Source organism: Callionymus lyra, chromosome 6 (genome assembly GCF_982586985.1).
Source record: "Callionymus lyra chromosome 6, fCalLyr1.hap1.1, whole genome shotgun sequence".
In the NCBI taxonomy this organism is placed as follows: Eukaryota; Metazoa; Chordata; class Actinopteri; order Syngnathiformes; family Callionymidae; genus Callionymus; species Callionymus lyra.
The window spans coordinates 26,496,549-26,513,000 of NC_141823.1; the positions used below are offsets into that span (position 1 = coordinate 26,496,549).

The 16,452-nt window shown below is 38.6% G+C and overlaps 1 protein-coding gene across 8 annotated transcripts in view; it reads left to right on the plus strand.

Annotated features, from left to right (window-relative positions):
* The first annotated feature begins 9,347 nt into the window (after positions 1 to 9,347).
* Positions 9,348 to 16,452, plus strand: part of tjp1a (tight junction protein 1a) — a 90,276-nt gene continuing 83,171 nt past the window's right edge. For 3 of the 8 annotated variants that reach the window (XM_087794527.1, XM_087794531.1, XM_087794534.1), the window contains exon 1: positions 9,351 to 9,811. In XM_087794527.1, the coding sequence (XP_087650653.1) occupies positions 9,720 to 9,811 (92 nt within the window). In that variant the 5' untranslated portion in view covers positions 9,351 to 9,719. Of the gene's footprint in view, positions 9,812 to 16,452 lie in introns of all 8 variants that reach the window. The other 5 variants (XM_087794533.1, XM_087794528.1, XM_087794530.1 and 2 more) reach the window with 3 other exon arrangements.

Consider the following 16,452-nt stretch of genomic DNA (forward strand, 5'->3'; position numbering starts at 1 on the left):
GAAAAATGGTAAAGACAAGTGCTACAAGAATCAATCTTACAACACAGATCAGGACCAATCTCGAACGTATCTAGCTATGTTTGTTGTACCTCCAGCCAGAGCCAAGAGTTTTCTGTGTGTCCAGGTCTTCACTGAGCTTTTAACACGGAAACTTCACAGGTAAAATCTCCTCCTGGCAGACTGTTAATAAAGGTGACAGTGGGAGACAAACTTGGTGTCGAACCACCAGCACGAACATGCCCTTTGTAGTTTAAAAATAAATAAAAATTCACATGAAGAAAACCACAAAGATTCCTTTGATAGGATATTTATATTATCCCTTTGATTCCTTCATGTTGACTTGTCCTTGTTTTCCTTCCCCCACACGCAACATCCACACCCTTGAGCAAACCATAAATCACTGTCGCACCAGCAGCAGCAGACATATAGAGTCGGGGGCTCCCAGCATTAATTCCCAGCTCCTGTGTTTGTCCTCTTCTCAACCTCCATCACTCCATCACCACCATAGATGGAACCTCAAGCTAACCCTACATCAAGTGCATTTTACCAAAGATTTAGTTCTGTGTGTTCTGTTTAGTTGAACCCTCGGGCAAAATAAACATGAAGTTGAATTCTAATAGAGAATAATACAAAACATATTTTCAGAAAAGGATCTTTTTTATCTGCTGATCTAATGCAACTAGCCCTAGGTTGTGACAGAGGGAAAATAAATACCTTCCATTTCATTTGAAATTGTGTAATATAATCTCTTTATTCCAATGTTTTTCTTCTCATGCTCTCATGTAAAAGCAACTACAAGACGATGCAATCTAACAACTTTACCATGTACTCGTTGCATTAACCTTAATTTGACTTGATCCTTTAGAGTTATCGTCCGTGCTCTTCAGACGCCTTCTTTATACGTTTTTTTGTTGCTGAAGTCTCTGGCACGACATCAGCATATTTCACTTCAAGCATATACAATTATAAAGTCTCCTCTCTTTAGTTATTGTGCAACCTCAAACTGCAAATACATATTCAAGTGTGCAGCTTTTTTAAAAATTGCAACACAATATTACTGTCAACCAGGCTTTCAAATGTTAATGTCTCCTTTCCTTTTAGTAATTTAATTTTATCAGCTAAACGAGGAGCATCATTTATTTATAGCTGTTTTGTTTCTGTGCTATAAATTGGAGCGCTGTGATAATATTGGACAGCCTTGCATTCTAAATCAGTTTGGAAATGCAACCTCGCTCCCCACCGCGTCTAATTTTAGCTCCACAAATAATATTATATTTAGCATTCCGATGTTCGACAATACATAATTGAATAACTGTCACGTATCATAGGCACTAAAGCAGAGAGAGCACTATACCATAGTCGCTTCAGAAGAAGCAATGCTGGTTCATTTCAGTCGTAATTACACTTAAGATGATTCCTACCCTGGACTTGACAGGTTCAGTCATATAAAGGTGACTTGGAATATCTGTTTCTTTCGGGATTTATTAAGGCGCGGAGAAAGAGGAAACAGGGAAGATAAAAGATTTGAGATTACAAGATAAAGACTGTTGTTGCAGCCAAGACTAAAACACTACCAAAACTGGAGAGACGAAGAGAGGCGGTGACAAGAGCAAAACCTTTGCAGATAAAGACGAGGACTAGCAACAAAAAAAAGAAAATGCAAAGTAAACATACATGTCTCTTAAAGCTCCTATACATCTTCACTTACTATCTACTCACCCTCATGTCAACTAAGGGTTTTTAGAGTTATAGGCAAAAATGTATGTCAATTTGAATGTAGCGACTGTAGCTCAGTTGTCTTGGTCTTCACCTTCGTCCAAAAAGACAGTAAAAAACATCCAAAAACCTCCATGCTGCTCTTCTGTAATGTCAAGAAAATGAGTGAACTTTGAATTTTGGGTGAATTTACTCTTTAATCTGAAGAGCATAAGCATCATATTCGAACATTCTGAGTTTTTAATCGATCTCTCTCTACTGGATCACAGGTCAACGTTGAATGAATGAATGAATGAATGAATGAATGAATGAATGAATGAATGAATGATTATTGTTTATTTCGGGCATGACAGTTTAAATCATCAACATCACATTTCCTCGTAATTCATGTCCCAAAAGGGAAAAGCAGGAGAAGCAGAAGCTTATCTAGTCCCGCCCCCATTCTCCTCAAAATAGTAGTTGTATTTGAAATTAAATCATAGATATAATAATATCTTATGTCAGCGCTTGTTTTACTTCGGTTTAACAGATTAATGTTATGTATGACAATTTCCACATAACATGTTACAAAAGTAGATCACTTTTGGTCCAGTCGACAGATAGTTATTTGTCCAGTTCATTTTGTATATGTTGGACAGAGTGAGAGCCATTTTTTTTATTTATTGCTCTTTCTTCTTCTAATTGCTGATTTTCGCCAAATCCTCATGAATTTTGGCTACGTCAGCTCGCATCCGTGCCACAATCTCGTGAAGTTTGGAGATGTCAAAGAGTATTCTGGGAAGGAGAGAACCCGAGATGATAAAAATTAGACAACATTTTGATATTAAACTTCTGTTTAAAGTTACAACAAATCTATTTTTCCGTGTGGAGTTGTTCCTCACGTGTTGGATGGGTTTACTCCAGGCACTCCGGTTTCCTCCCACAGTCCAAAAACATACAGAGGTTGATTGGGAACTTAGGGAAATTGTCCGTAGGTATGAGTGCGAGTGAATGTTTGTGTGTCTTTGTGTGTCCTGCGAAAGACTGCCATCCTGTCCAGGGTTTCCAATGGATTTCACTCAAACTAATTTACATCATTAAGTTGTTAACATTGTATTGTACAATAACGTTTTCATCAACCCGCCTTAAAGTACCTTCTTAACATGGTGGAGATGCTTAACATCCCAACATGTCCAAGGGGACCAAGATATGAGATCTAAGGATATCGTGGGACCATCACCATCTTTAATTCAAGTCTTGTTCTCAATAAATTATGGATTAAGTTTACTTTAATGTTACATTCCAAACCAATGTCGAGGCTCTCCAGCGGTGTTGCCGTGGAGATGGAAGTCTGGCGGGAGGATATTGAACCTCCGCAGCGAGGTGTTGAGTTACACGATGACAACAGCAATCCATGTTGCACCAGGACGGAGATGAAGGAGTGTGTGGCGGTGTGACAACACTGATGTATCGTGACACGCAGCAGCCTCACGGTGACTAATTACCCACCTCTCAGCAACATGTGGGCTGTTCTTTATGTGGCTCCATATGTGGACTCTTCCTATGTGATCCTCCCTGAGACTCAAGCAGGGATGGGGGGCAGAGAGAGTGAGACAGGAGTGCTGTCCAAGGCTACAGATTTAATCTGGCTGCTGTGGTCATGTGATTAATCGTGGCCAGGCACCAGGGGATCGCGTAATTTATGGTGAGGGGGGATCGACACATTTGGGTGGTTGCTGGCCCTCTGGGAAATCTCACTCTCCAACCAATCCCGGTATTCCCACTCTTCCACTGAACCCATCGGAATCCAAGTTCTTCATTCTTCATCATGGGGGCCATTTATTTCTGAAGTACGTCGATGGAAGGTAATGTTTATCATTCAGAACCAGGAGAGATGGTTCTGGTCACCTTTGGATCAGCAAGAGATGATGACTTGTGATTTTCACCTCATGTACAGCGGTCGTGTGTTTCAGGCCACTTAAACACATGTGTTAAATAATAATAATAATCAATAAGCAGTGAATTTGTGACACAGGTTAGATGCTTAATGTTTTATATGAACTGTATAATCTCAATAGTCCATTTTACCATCAGAAGGAATAATCTGTTATTCTGTTTGTTTTATTCTCACTTTTTTTCACTTTGTCTTTATTTTATTCTATTCACTGATTTATCCTTTGGTCAAACAATTAAAACCGAAAACAAATCTAAATCATCCAGCTTTTTCTTCGCTTTACCACTTTAGTTCCGACTCGTTAAACATACACAATAACAATTTAAAGCTACACAATAACAAAGACTCTCTAACAATAACAACCAGTAGTTGGATCATGTTTAGAATCGATCAATCTTTGTGTGTCCTACAGCAGACCTGTGTCCTGTCCAGGGTGTCCCTCTTGCCCGATGAAACTGGGATGGACTCCATTCCCCCTGCAATCCCCCAAAATGGATTTCGGTTCCGATTACTTATGCACGATACAAAAAACATTATTTTAAACACCATAATTTTAATATACTAGAAATAAGTTACATTTATTACGGATAACAATTAAAAAACCTGAATACAAATGCAAAACCTTCACCTTTTATCTAGTGTTTAGCTTTCAAAAGCCGCCATATATAGTATGTGTCATATGTCAAGTCAAAAGTCAAACCTCAAAGGCCTAAACTGGGCCTAAATTTTATTATCAATGTAAATCCTGAACTCTAATATAAGGATAAATATAAAGTTGTTTTTTTTTTACTTTTGTCGTTATAGGCCCATGTTTTTTATGAATGTTTATGTATATTATGTATTATAAAACATACAGTATATCTAAATAAAAAGGTTAATTGTCCCTCTTTCAATAACAAACCGAAACAGAATAACAACAACACTCCATTTGGAAACAATTCCATAAAGTTCATAATCAACACTTTCTTTGGAAGGCTGGCATGGATCAAGAGGGAGTGTTCAGCTGACCATGAGATCACTTTAGTAGAGCTCTGGAAGATGGAGCCACAACAGTCTGTATATGATGTCCTCTTGAAACCTGACAATATTTTCACCTGGGGTTTTGCAGACATGTTTGCCAGATCTGCCACAGAAGCGGATCTTCGGAAACATTCCAGCTGCTTAAAGACCTTGGGATACGGTCTTTATCACTGACCGTCAGCACTGGCATCAACAACAGCAAGAACCTGTCCAAGTGTACGATTCCCTTTGTGTGAGACGGTGAGATGCCCCGGCTTCCAAAGAAAACCCTGGGGGGCAGAATTGCAACAGCAAAGGACAGGCAGGTGCTGGTCGATCTCGGAGTGCAGTTGACATCCCCGGACATCATCGCAGCAACAACTCACCAGCCAGACATGGCCTTGACATGGTGCTACTTGAGCTAATCGTCCTCTGCGAAGATCGGATGCTCAAGAGAGAAAGAAGGCCGAGCAGTTTGACCTTGTGGCGGAATGTCAGAGGAACAGATGGACGCGGTGACATTGAAGGGCTTCGCAGGTCAGTCTCTGTAGACTAAACAGATAAAGAGCAATGAAGAACATCCAGGAAGCTCGTCAAGTCCGACCACTGGGTCACCAGGGATTTTTTGCCTCTTTGCACCTTTGATCTCCTTGTTTTTTTTTCTTTTTCCAGGTTCCCCTTTGTTTCCTGTTTTATTGCCCAGTTCGGTGGACGTTTTGGTTTTTGGACTGTTCTTTGTTTAGTATGGTTTGGACTTGTTATTTATTAAATGTTTTGTTCGTTGATGATGGTAATAACATATTTCTAATGGTCGGTTTCAAATATCGCACTCAAGAAAAACAAAAACAAATGAGGTGAGGTGTGTTCTAAACAGGAGTTATTTAAATTCTTGATCAGTATATATGTTTTTACAATTTGGTCATTTGAAAAATTCAAATCCACTCCAAATGGGTAAAAAATGTATAAATAATAAATAAAACGCTGCCCCAGAGTGAGTCTATATGTACACAAAATTACGTAGATAAAAAGGATTCTTTATTTTGGTGGTTTTAATTAAATACACTCAGATTAATCTGATTTTGTTTGTATCTCACTTTTCAAGAACAAAAAAAGGACCCTTCACAGTTAAGAACTTTAACCTTTTTTTTTACATTTAAAAAACTCTTATTACAACTCTCATTACTGTGATTCTAACTCGCATTAGAGTGGACTTGTCTTTAATTGTACCTAAAGGCAATACAAGTAATAGTACTTTTCTGTCTGTAGAATAGTTTGGTCCGAGACTACAAAAGGCTTATTAGAAGTGTTAAGTGTGTTGATGTTGCTTGTGTTCAGGTGAGAGTTAACAAGCATGTAGGTGGTGTGATTATGGTTGACTTCATTGAAGTTACTGTCTAACATTGTAGTCTATTCTGTCTTACATTGATGCTCCAGAAGGATGTAGTCCTGTCTTACCCTTCTTAAGGCCCTTGGTGTGTTCGTGTGTGCGTGTGTTTTTTTAATCCTCTTTCCAACGCCAAGGACTGTAAATAAACATCCAAGGACTTAGAGAGAGGCAAGTTGGGATGTGTTGAGTTTTTTTTTTTTTCTTTTTTGGTGAATTCATCCTGTTTCTCTATCTGCCAATATCAAGCCGTGCTGACAACAGCAGTTTCCATCTGACCTTCCCCACCAGCTGCTTACGAGCCTCTGTCATCCAAACAGAATCACACTCGCACTCTGACTTCTCTCCTTGGAGATTTTATTGTGATGTTTCCGATGGAGTTTGTATCAAGATTTACTTTCTGCTGAGCATGGGCTGTTTCAACGGGAGGATAGTTTACACGCCGTTCTTCTCTCTTCCGTCACTCTGTTTATTCGTCAGAGGAAATATGTAAATACAGCGACAGCACCTCGTGGCGCGACTTCAGAGCGGTTGCTCGTGATGACATCACGCCTATTGTTAGGAGTCATTGTTGAATGTGACCTGGAACTTCTACGCACCGACTCCGACAAAGACACTTTGCCCTTGAGAACTCACCCAAGCCTCGTGTTGACAGGCTTTTAAATGTGACACCAGATCTATCGATACATGGATTAGCATTTAACAGGGACTCTGTGAAGTGTCTGTCGCTGAGACCAGATGTAATATAAAACTATCTTTGTTCTACCTACAAGTGGAGGGGAAGATTTAAAAAGTAGACCCAACTTAAATAAATTCAAATCAACTTCTTCTCAGTTGGTTTGAAATCTTAACCTTACAGTTATCAATAGTTGTTGTGAAGGTTGTGGGAGCCATATTTATCGCTAATGTTCCTCCCGTCCAGTTAAAGTTCCACGAGTGATACATGTGGGAATACTGTTGGAAACAGTCCAATCCATTAGAAGAGCACTTGAGAGGGAGAAAAAAAAGTGTCATATAGATTGAGTTCATTCTTAGTGCAGGTTTCATGAAACTCATCATGGCTGTAGAACACTGTACACATGTAGGAGGAAAGTCAACTATTACCTATATTTATTATAGGCTGTTAATGATAATAAATGAAATCATTTTCTTCATGTTCTTTCACAGAACCTGCCTCTTGCCCCAAGCAGCTGGGATAGACCCCCTGCAACCTCAGTTAGGGCTTGAGTGGTAGAAAATGAGCGCATGAAACTAGTGCCACATCCAATACCTTGATTTTTAAAGACCTTGTGTTTAGTTTTAAAGGCCAACACTCATGTGTCTGTAAACACCGGTTTGAAAAAATCATTCTAAACGTTAGTATCAGCACGTGGTGCTACATTAACACAAAGTTAGGTCCTCTCTTCTGACACCAGCTCATCGCTGTCGGTCTTTAAATGTCTTAATATACACCCAACTGACAGTCAAACACTGACCCACTTCCAGAGTGGCGTTTTCAGTCATGTGACCTACATCAGGAAAATGAGTAATTATCTTCGGCTGTTTTATTGGTCTGTTTTGAATCTGCCTCCTTGTGTGGTCTCAGTTATTCTTAAGTTTAATGTGTTTGGAAATCATCAAGTGTTGCTGACAGCACTGGCTTTTATGTGTGTGTTTGTTTGTGGTGGACATGCAAACATATCCTCGGGAAAACTAGGTGCTAGTTTGAGTGTATTTGAGGTTACAATCCTAGCAAAATGAAGCTCACAGTGGTTTTAAAGTGACTTTAAGCAGACATGGACATCTGACTTCACTATATTGGTGATGGATATATACTGTATAAGCACCAATACCAGATATACACACTTTCATTTAGTGCATGTCACTGCTTATGAAAATCCTCTGTTGAGTTGGAGGGTATATTGCTTTTCCATCTACTTCTACGTAAATCTAACAAATGAACAGTTTTTCACATTACAAGTACACAAATCTACTGCAGAATAAACACATTGCTTATCTTTACAAAAGCAACGCAACAACATTGCCTTTGAATTTGGTATATTTTGAAGTAATATAAGCATTTGATTATTTTGTTTTGTTTTAAATCTGTATTTGTATCTGTATCTGTGACTGTGTTCCCCACTTACTCAGATCCCAGTCGACTACCTAACATCCTAAAGTTATTTTCAGGTAGTATGACATTGAAAAATAGACGTCAGCCAGAGTGTTGGGACTTCAGAGTTTTTTATTCATTCATTTAGGCTCAGATGAGCCATGTTATAGAAAAACAAAATAATATCTCAAGCTTAGTCTAAGTGTCCAGTAAAAGAAGGATTTTGATGTTTTACTTAAGTCGTGTGAGATAGATTTGGAAATACCAAACAGATCTGAGCCCATCTAAAAATCTCAAAAACATGTTTTAATCAATCTTATTTCATGGTTAATGTTTCAATAAAGTAAGTAAATAAGTAAGTAAGTAATTTTTATTTGTATATCACTTTTCCAGACCAGGGTCTCAAAGCGCTTAAACAATCAAAACAATACTGAATAAAGTATATACTTTAAATATCAGGATAAAACTGATAACACAACAGGAGTTCCAGAAAATCAAGGAAAAGCCTGAACAAATAAAAACGTCTTAAGGTGTTTCTTAAAGGAGTCAGTAGATCCATCAAGCGATAAAATCATTTGAATTATTTGTATTTTACTTACAATTGACATACAAATATTCACCCCTATTACCTAACTATTCATTTGTAGTGTTGCAATTTGATTTCCAGCTTCCAGGTTTCCAGGCATCTTAAAATGCATTGAAATTCAGCAGGATCCTGGCAATGACTGAGGACGAGAGGATACGTCGACTTCGGCAGCTTTTAAAGCGGATTTTTGGACACATTTTGGTTTCAAAGCTGATACAAAGTAAGACTTATTTAAGAGTGATATGGTCTTTAAATTCTGATGATACGTATCGCATAATTCTAGCAAATACACACCGATGCGATTTTAATGTAAAGGAAGGATCATTCTATCTTAATATATATTTATTAATTTAACGCTATTCTGGCTATAAGTTGTTTGCGTAGAAGTTATTTGACCTGTTAACATTCTACTTAGCGTTGATGAAGCCCCTTCAGACACTTCATCTGATCATCCACGGTGGGTTATTACCCTCCTCTCGAGCTGTCATGTCGTCCCCCCTCCTCCCCCGTCACACCCCCCACCACCCAGTGTCTCTCGGTCCGGCTCCAGAGCTGGCAGACGAGTGGGTGCGTCCTCCCTCCCTCTCTCCTCCTCACTCTCTCCCACCACGTTGACAACACGGAGTGAAAAAAGACAAACAAAAAGAAGAAGAAGAAGAAGCAGAAGAAGAAAAAAAAAAGGGGGCGCTCACGGGCGAGCCACAACAATGACCTGCCTATATTTGAATGGATTAGCCAATCTATTCTGAGCTGTAATGAGATTAGAGAGTCAGTGCAGACATGGGTCTCGGCGGCGCGGTTCTTCTCCATGAGCTCCTCCGGGAACCTGTTCCCTGGAAATGGCGTTTCTGAGGCGGCTGAGCATGGCGCGGATGTCCGGGGAGCAGAGCAGACGTTCAGACGAGCGCTCACCTGTGCCGCTCTTGTGAAGCGCACTTTCTTCCCAGAAGAAGAAGCAGAAGAAGAAGAAGATTAGAAGAAGAAGCAGAAGAAGTAGAGGAGCTGGAAGATGAAGTACCAGAAATACATCACGGTCATGCAGATGGCCATGGGAGTGACAGCGTCCAACAAAGACTGCCTGCCTGTCAAAAGACAGCTGTGGTGAGTACAATCTTTCAGGGTTCAGTTTGGACCCTCTTTAGGGGGGTCTTCCTGTCGAGCATCATCCTCTTTGCTCGTGCGGAGTTGAAGCTCAGCAGCTGTTGGCGGAAGTCGAGCGCGTCCTTCCCTCCAGAGTGTTCCTTCCGTGCGCCGGTGATGCTCGCCCTACACACGGATGCTTTTCCCCGCGTGTTCGTGTGTGTGCAGCCGTGCGTGATGGTCAGCTTTTACGCGCGCGTTGGAGGGGGGACACGGTTTTGTTGTGATCCGGGTGAGTTTCACTGAGCAGGTGTTCTCGCCACAAAAAAACCCACTCGGATCACTCCCGTTGGTCCGCGCGTCCACCGAACCGTCGCGCTGATGGCTACATTAGGAAATCGCTAGTATAGAAAACAAATCGACTGCTTTTCCACCTTTTAGTCTCATCTTTCATGACTTATTCAGGAGCTCGACTTCCTGAGTGGCTCACACTTATTAGCTGCTGATGTCAAGTGAGGTGTTTGTGTGTCATATGTGTAAACACAAACATCTGTATCTACGTACACCGTTACAACATTACATCATCCTTTTTTTTTGCTCCCTCCTTATGTCATTGTCCTGTTTTAATTCCAATAAAACTAACTGTATGCGGATTTCAGAATAAACAACAATTGTGTAAATATAGTGTCATGTGTGAAGCAGCAAGTTGTCCAGGTTTGTACTTTGGAGAGACTTTTGGAAGATTTATTTTGTGTCTTTTCGTTGTGCTAGTAAATGGGTTATTGCTATGCAGTGAGTCACTTTAGGTGAGATCATGTGTATATGGCCCCTTGAGGAAACAGATTTCCCTTGAGACTGTTTTTTTTTTTAAAAAAAGAAAAAAAAAAGGCATTTTGTGTTTGTAGTTTGCTGCTTTTCATTCAGTGGTTTATTCCCATTTAACTTGTAATATGACAGGTCAATCAATGAAGCAATGTAGTGAGATCATTTAAAAAATAAACAGTTATGTATATATTTAAATTTATATTCAAGCTTAACTAGAATGTAAATATAATGTGGATTTATAAGAAACCAAGCAGACACTGTGGGTCAGTTTATCACTTCAAATAAAGGTAGTTTTGAGGTCTTGTGTTCAAGTGTTTGTGTCTTTTTTAGGTCACTCATACGTTGTTAAAGGGCAGCCTGTGACCTTTCACCCGCATCTTTTTAATGAACAAAATACTCATCTGATGAAATATACTATACTTGTTGATGCATCTCTCCTCGTGAGTCTTATTGTTGTGATGGTCGTGTGAGGAAAAATGATGAACAAAACCAAGTGTGTTGTTCAAGACAAGTCGGAGGAGTCTGGAGGTCACACCCACGGTGAAGGATTAGGGGAGGGAAGTAAAACCACTCCGACAAGCGAGATACTCAGGAGCGAGGTGAGGGCAGTTGGCCAGATCTAGCTCCAGTTCTTCATGAATTAAATGGATGACAGCCGTGTGGAAGGTCGTGAAGAAACAGCTGAAGGAAGTAGAAAGAGGAGGAGCTCGGACATTAGCTTAGAGCGATGGCTAAAGAAGTGTCGAGATTCATGCTTTCTTCAAGCACATTCACGCTCTTGGTCGTTCCTTTTCTAACTTTTAAGAAAACAGCAATGGCTAAAAATATTCGAATGAAGTTGTCAAATATGAACGAAATATTTTGAGTGCTCTGAAATGGGAAAGAAAAAATGATTCTATGATTCTTTTAATAAGTACCTATTTTGATTTGTATCGCAAAGAAATGTTTTCACTGCTCGGCCATCAAAATAGAGTAAATAAAAGGTGAATATCTTATGTTAGATTTAGCTTGAGTTGTAATTGCTTAGTTTAAATGAATGACATGAATTATTGTTTATAGTATATTGAATCTTATTGAATCTTTTTCTTAATTCTTTCCAAATTAAACGTTATTAATCAATGCAAGAGTCATTACAAAAGGGAATAAAAAGCAGACGTGACACAGCAGCTCCTTCTAATAATAGACTCTCATTAGGAGAACAATAGGCACGTTTTTCTTTTTTTTTTACTGCCACACAGATCACTTTAAGTATCTCCTCTAATCCTTCCCATCGACTCCACGTCGTTTCAAGAATACAAACGTGAAATCAACTCGCAGCTGCTCCTCGTTGTCAGTCCAAACTTTACAGTCAATATGTTTTATTATGAATGACGTGCTTTTCTCATTTCACAATGGTCCAACAAGTTTTAATAAGAGTGAATAAAATGTTGGCATTTCCAGTAAGGTTTTTTATTAATTTTGTGTGAGTCAATTGTGACAGCGTGAGTTTGGATCTCTCGAACTTCAATTGTCTTTACTGAACGTCTTGTGAGGAAGTTCAGTTGTCAAGTGTTGTAGCAATTTTGGATTATACATTAGATGATAAAAGAATATAATATTTTCAATCAGGAAGGTGGAGATTGTTGTCAATCGCAATTGAAGTGTGTACTGGGGTTCATTTTAGGGGAAAAGTAGGTCTATATTCTTTCCTCTGTCTTTTCCTTCTTGACTCTTTTTCAGAGGAGATACATATCTTGAATCACACTCACACGTATGCTTTCGGTCTATGTTTCCTGTTGCCATTGAAACATCATTTTCCTTTGAAGCAGAGGCAGCTTTGGCTCCCGTTTTGACTCTTCTCCCTTAAGAATGACACTGTATTCTGTCTGGAAACGTCACATCGTGTTGGGGGAGGGGCATGGCCATTAAAACAGGATTACTCTATTGCCTTTGACAGCCACTTCAACCAAGGAAGGCTAGCGTGCATATTCCCTGTGTGTGTTTCGTAGAATCTTTCCTGCCCATTTGAATGCTTGACAACGACATGAGAAAGAGTTTGTGTGTTAATGGAGATAAACATTAGTGCTGTCCTTTTGGTGGGAAATTCATCAATCACAAAATGACAGCATTTTATTTTAAACCTGTAATTTATTATTAAATTAGGTTGTTCTTGTTTTGTCTCTCAGCTCACAACGTTTTTTTTTTAATCCAAATAAAAGTCCAATTTATATATTGACATACTGTACAGGCTAATATCATAATACTAATATCATTATGCTAATAGCATTGTTTTATTTTTTAGTTTAGAACAAACATTTGGAAATAAAAGTGTTACATACTATACTAAAGCTTGTTGTTTATGCCGTGACAAGCATAACAAGATACTTAGCGTTCGGCTGCAGCTTTAGCGGAATAAAGGCTACCTTTTCTTATAGGCGCTATATAAATAGAGATTATTATTATTATTATTATTATAGCTAAATAAAATCAATGTCATAACTTAACAACAACAAAGACTAAACAAGTATGTAACAACAATGGAAGATCTTATCAAAGATTTAAGGTAGAGATTAAGCAGACAACAAAGCTCTCTCAAAGGTCAATCAATCATTTCCTCTTTCCATTCTTCAGGTTACATTTTTCTTTCTTAAAAAATACATTTTGGAAAAAACAAAGCAACCGATAATTATTTTTCATGATATTCCAATAAATTGACTTAATATTGAAGTGTCAAAAATAATGGGAGACCAGGAATATAATCCATTAAAAAGAGTAGAATAGAAATGAATGAAAGATGTTCTTAGTACATGGCAAAGGAAGCACTAAACAGAAGCCATGATGTGCTTTCACAATGGAACAGGCACATCACCTGTTTTTAGCTGCACATGAGAACATAATTAGAAGGAAAATGTGCGCCAGATGGTTTCCTGATTTCTCCAAACACCTGACTCTCTTCATTTGAGACGCTCTTTTTCTTCTTAAGTAGTTCATTCTTCTGCCAACAAAGACGCTAAATTAATTGCCGTCAGAACGACTTGATTTATGTCAGTCTATGGAAAGGAAAGTAGTTCTATAATCCTGTGCTTCACCTCGTGATCATATTAAATTCATGATCCCGGTGAAATTGATAAATGCAGGGAAGTATTGTATTAGATAAAATACATAAACTGGATTTTAGAATATTTTAACTTCAATTCTAGTGAAAGCTATTTACAAGAAAATAATATCTATCTATATATAATATAATTTATTAGTAATATCACGTTTGGATTATGAGGTGTTCTCTGTCATATATTTTTATTTAAACAATTAAAATATACAGTACATTTTAAACAGACTGAGCTTTAGGTAGGTGAAGAAAAGAATGAAGGCAAGGTGGACAGATGGACCCGACAAGAGTGATCTGTGACAGAAGATGAGCAGTAAGAGAAAAAGAGAAGCTTCAAAGTACAGAAATAAACCATCCCATGATTGTAGATTGCGCATGTGGCCCGGAGGCCAATTATGACCCTTGAGTGGATACAAGTCTTGACCTTTTAAGCATATATTTTATGGAGTATTGTTTTGATTGTTTAAGAGCTTTGTGACCCTGGTCTAGAAAAGCGCTCTATAAATATAAATTACTTATTTACAATGCGGTCCTTGGCTTCATTATCCAACCAGAAAATCAATAATAACAATCAATAATTTTAATTTTTAAGATGCTTTTCTAAAAAAAAAAAGGCGTTTTTTATTTTAAACTTCTGAATGAAATAACTCTTGGTATGTTGTCTCTGCTCACATTTGATCAGTTTCACGTCAAAAGTGGCCCTCTTGGGAAAAAGACACAATGATTCTGAGATGAGTCAGAGTAGAAGATGCTCAAATTTACATTGGGAGTGCAATGGAGGTACCATGGTTGAAAAAGAAGGACAGCTACTGAGGGTTTGGGATGTGGTATGGGAGGACATGGAGAAGAAGAGAGTTAATACAGAGGAGACACAGGGATATGAGGAGCAGGTTAGAACTCAATTCACCTACGAGCAGGAAGATTCCAGATTTCCGTACAGTTGGAGATCTTATCTCTTCTTTTTGAACGATGAAACCCCGCACAGCGACCTCTGTGTAATGAGTTTGCGATGATGTGTGTGCTCAATCTGGCCGTGACTCGGACGATCACTTGGGTGTCCCTCCTGCACCGTGTGCCAGATGTCCAGTCTGCTCCTCACCACAGAGCCAGTTATGTCTGGTGATCTCCAGTCCACCTGCCTAATGATGCATGAAGACCCCTCTTATCTCCATCTCACCACACACACACTCGCACACAAGCACACAGCCTGTCCGCACATCCTTGCTTACAGCTTTTAAGAAACACAGACACGCACACGCAGTAGATACACAACGTTTCTTTTTCTACCCCCTCAGATTCCCCCGTGCTCCATTTGGGAGTCCGTGATGCGTAATATCACGCAAAGTGACAACCCTGCGCCTTGGTTACCTCAGCGGGAACCCAATTCTACTGTGGACTTGTCAGCTGATCAGAAAAAACACACACAGAAATGTTCCATTTTGTTTCCTCGTCTTCTTTCTAAGCCACTCCTGTGAAAGTCAAGTGGTGGACTTTTGACTTTTTTTTTTTTTTTTGTCAACCACACACTTTTCTGTGCAAGTGTGTGTCTGTATTTACTGTTTTTGTCCATTAGGGACTCACATGTTCTCACTTTGGCAGAAGCATAGTAATCTGCTCTCAGATGATTTATGCCACTAAAGGGAACAGATTACACAGGGTTTTATTGACTCATGCCTCACCCCTCTCCCCCCTCTCCCCCCTCTGCCACATCCTCCTGTGGGCGTGTTTGTTTTTCAGTTCAACTCTATTAAAATTATGAATTAACCAAGATTCAGGGATAGTTAATTTCAAATATTTAAAATTGTCCTGTTTTTTAATGTCGAAACGTATCTATTTTTCAATTTAGCTCCTCTTTAAAGTGCTTATTTCCAAAATGCAAGTACTGTCAACCGATTAATATTTTTGTTCTTCAGTACTATTCTTCAAATAAATTTGTGACCATAAGGAGATCATTTTGAGTTTTCTCAATGAGTATCTGATTTTATATGATAATTGAAATCCAGAGAAGAACAACCACATAATACCAATCATGGAAATGAATCAATAACAACATATATACATGTAATAACAAGTACACATTGATAATAATGATTATATTGCTAATGTTATTCTGCTATTTATGTTATTGGTGTAAAAGGGTCGGAGCCTTATCCAAGTACCTGAGGTGAGATGATGGGGACATCCTGGAAAGGTTGTCACTAAATGCCACGCACATATATACAACTACACACAGACACACGTATGGACAAATAAATTAATCAATTGTATGTATATAAACTCCTATATGAAACTAGAGTGACTTAATTCTTCTGATCGTGTAGTCGTTACAATTTCAAATAATTCATCCTGTCGATAACATTTGTCACTGTGAACACGCAGACAGGATGAACAAATGTAAAGGAAACAACAGGTTAAGCTTTTAACAAATAAAAGTAAAAGTATACAAAGAAAGTCTCCTTCTCAGTAAAATCAATGCATCTAGAAAACTAGTAAACAGCTTTAAAATATATTAAAATGAAACGTGCAAATGATTTCCATTGTTCAAGCATTTTCGAAGAAAAACATAAATAATTAGCAATATAAAACATGGAGTAACTCCATGAGTAGAATCGTAGTAATCGTAGATATGTATACTGTTGGCGTTGCAACCTGAGTTCTTGAGAAAGATCAAAACAAATCTGAGACAAAACAAAATCTCCACTAATATATGTTGAAATAAAAATCCATAGACGTCCAGGAAAACCTCAAT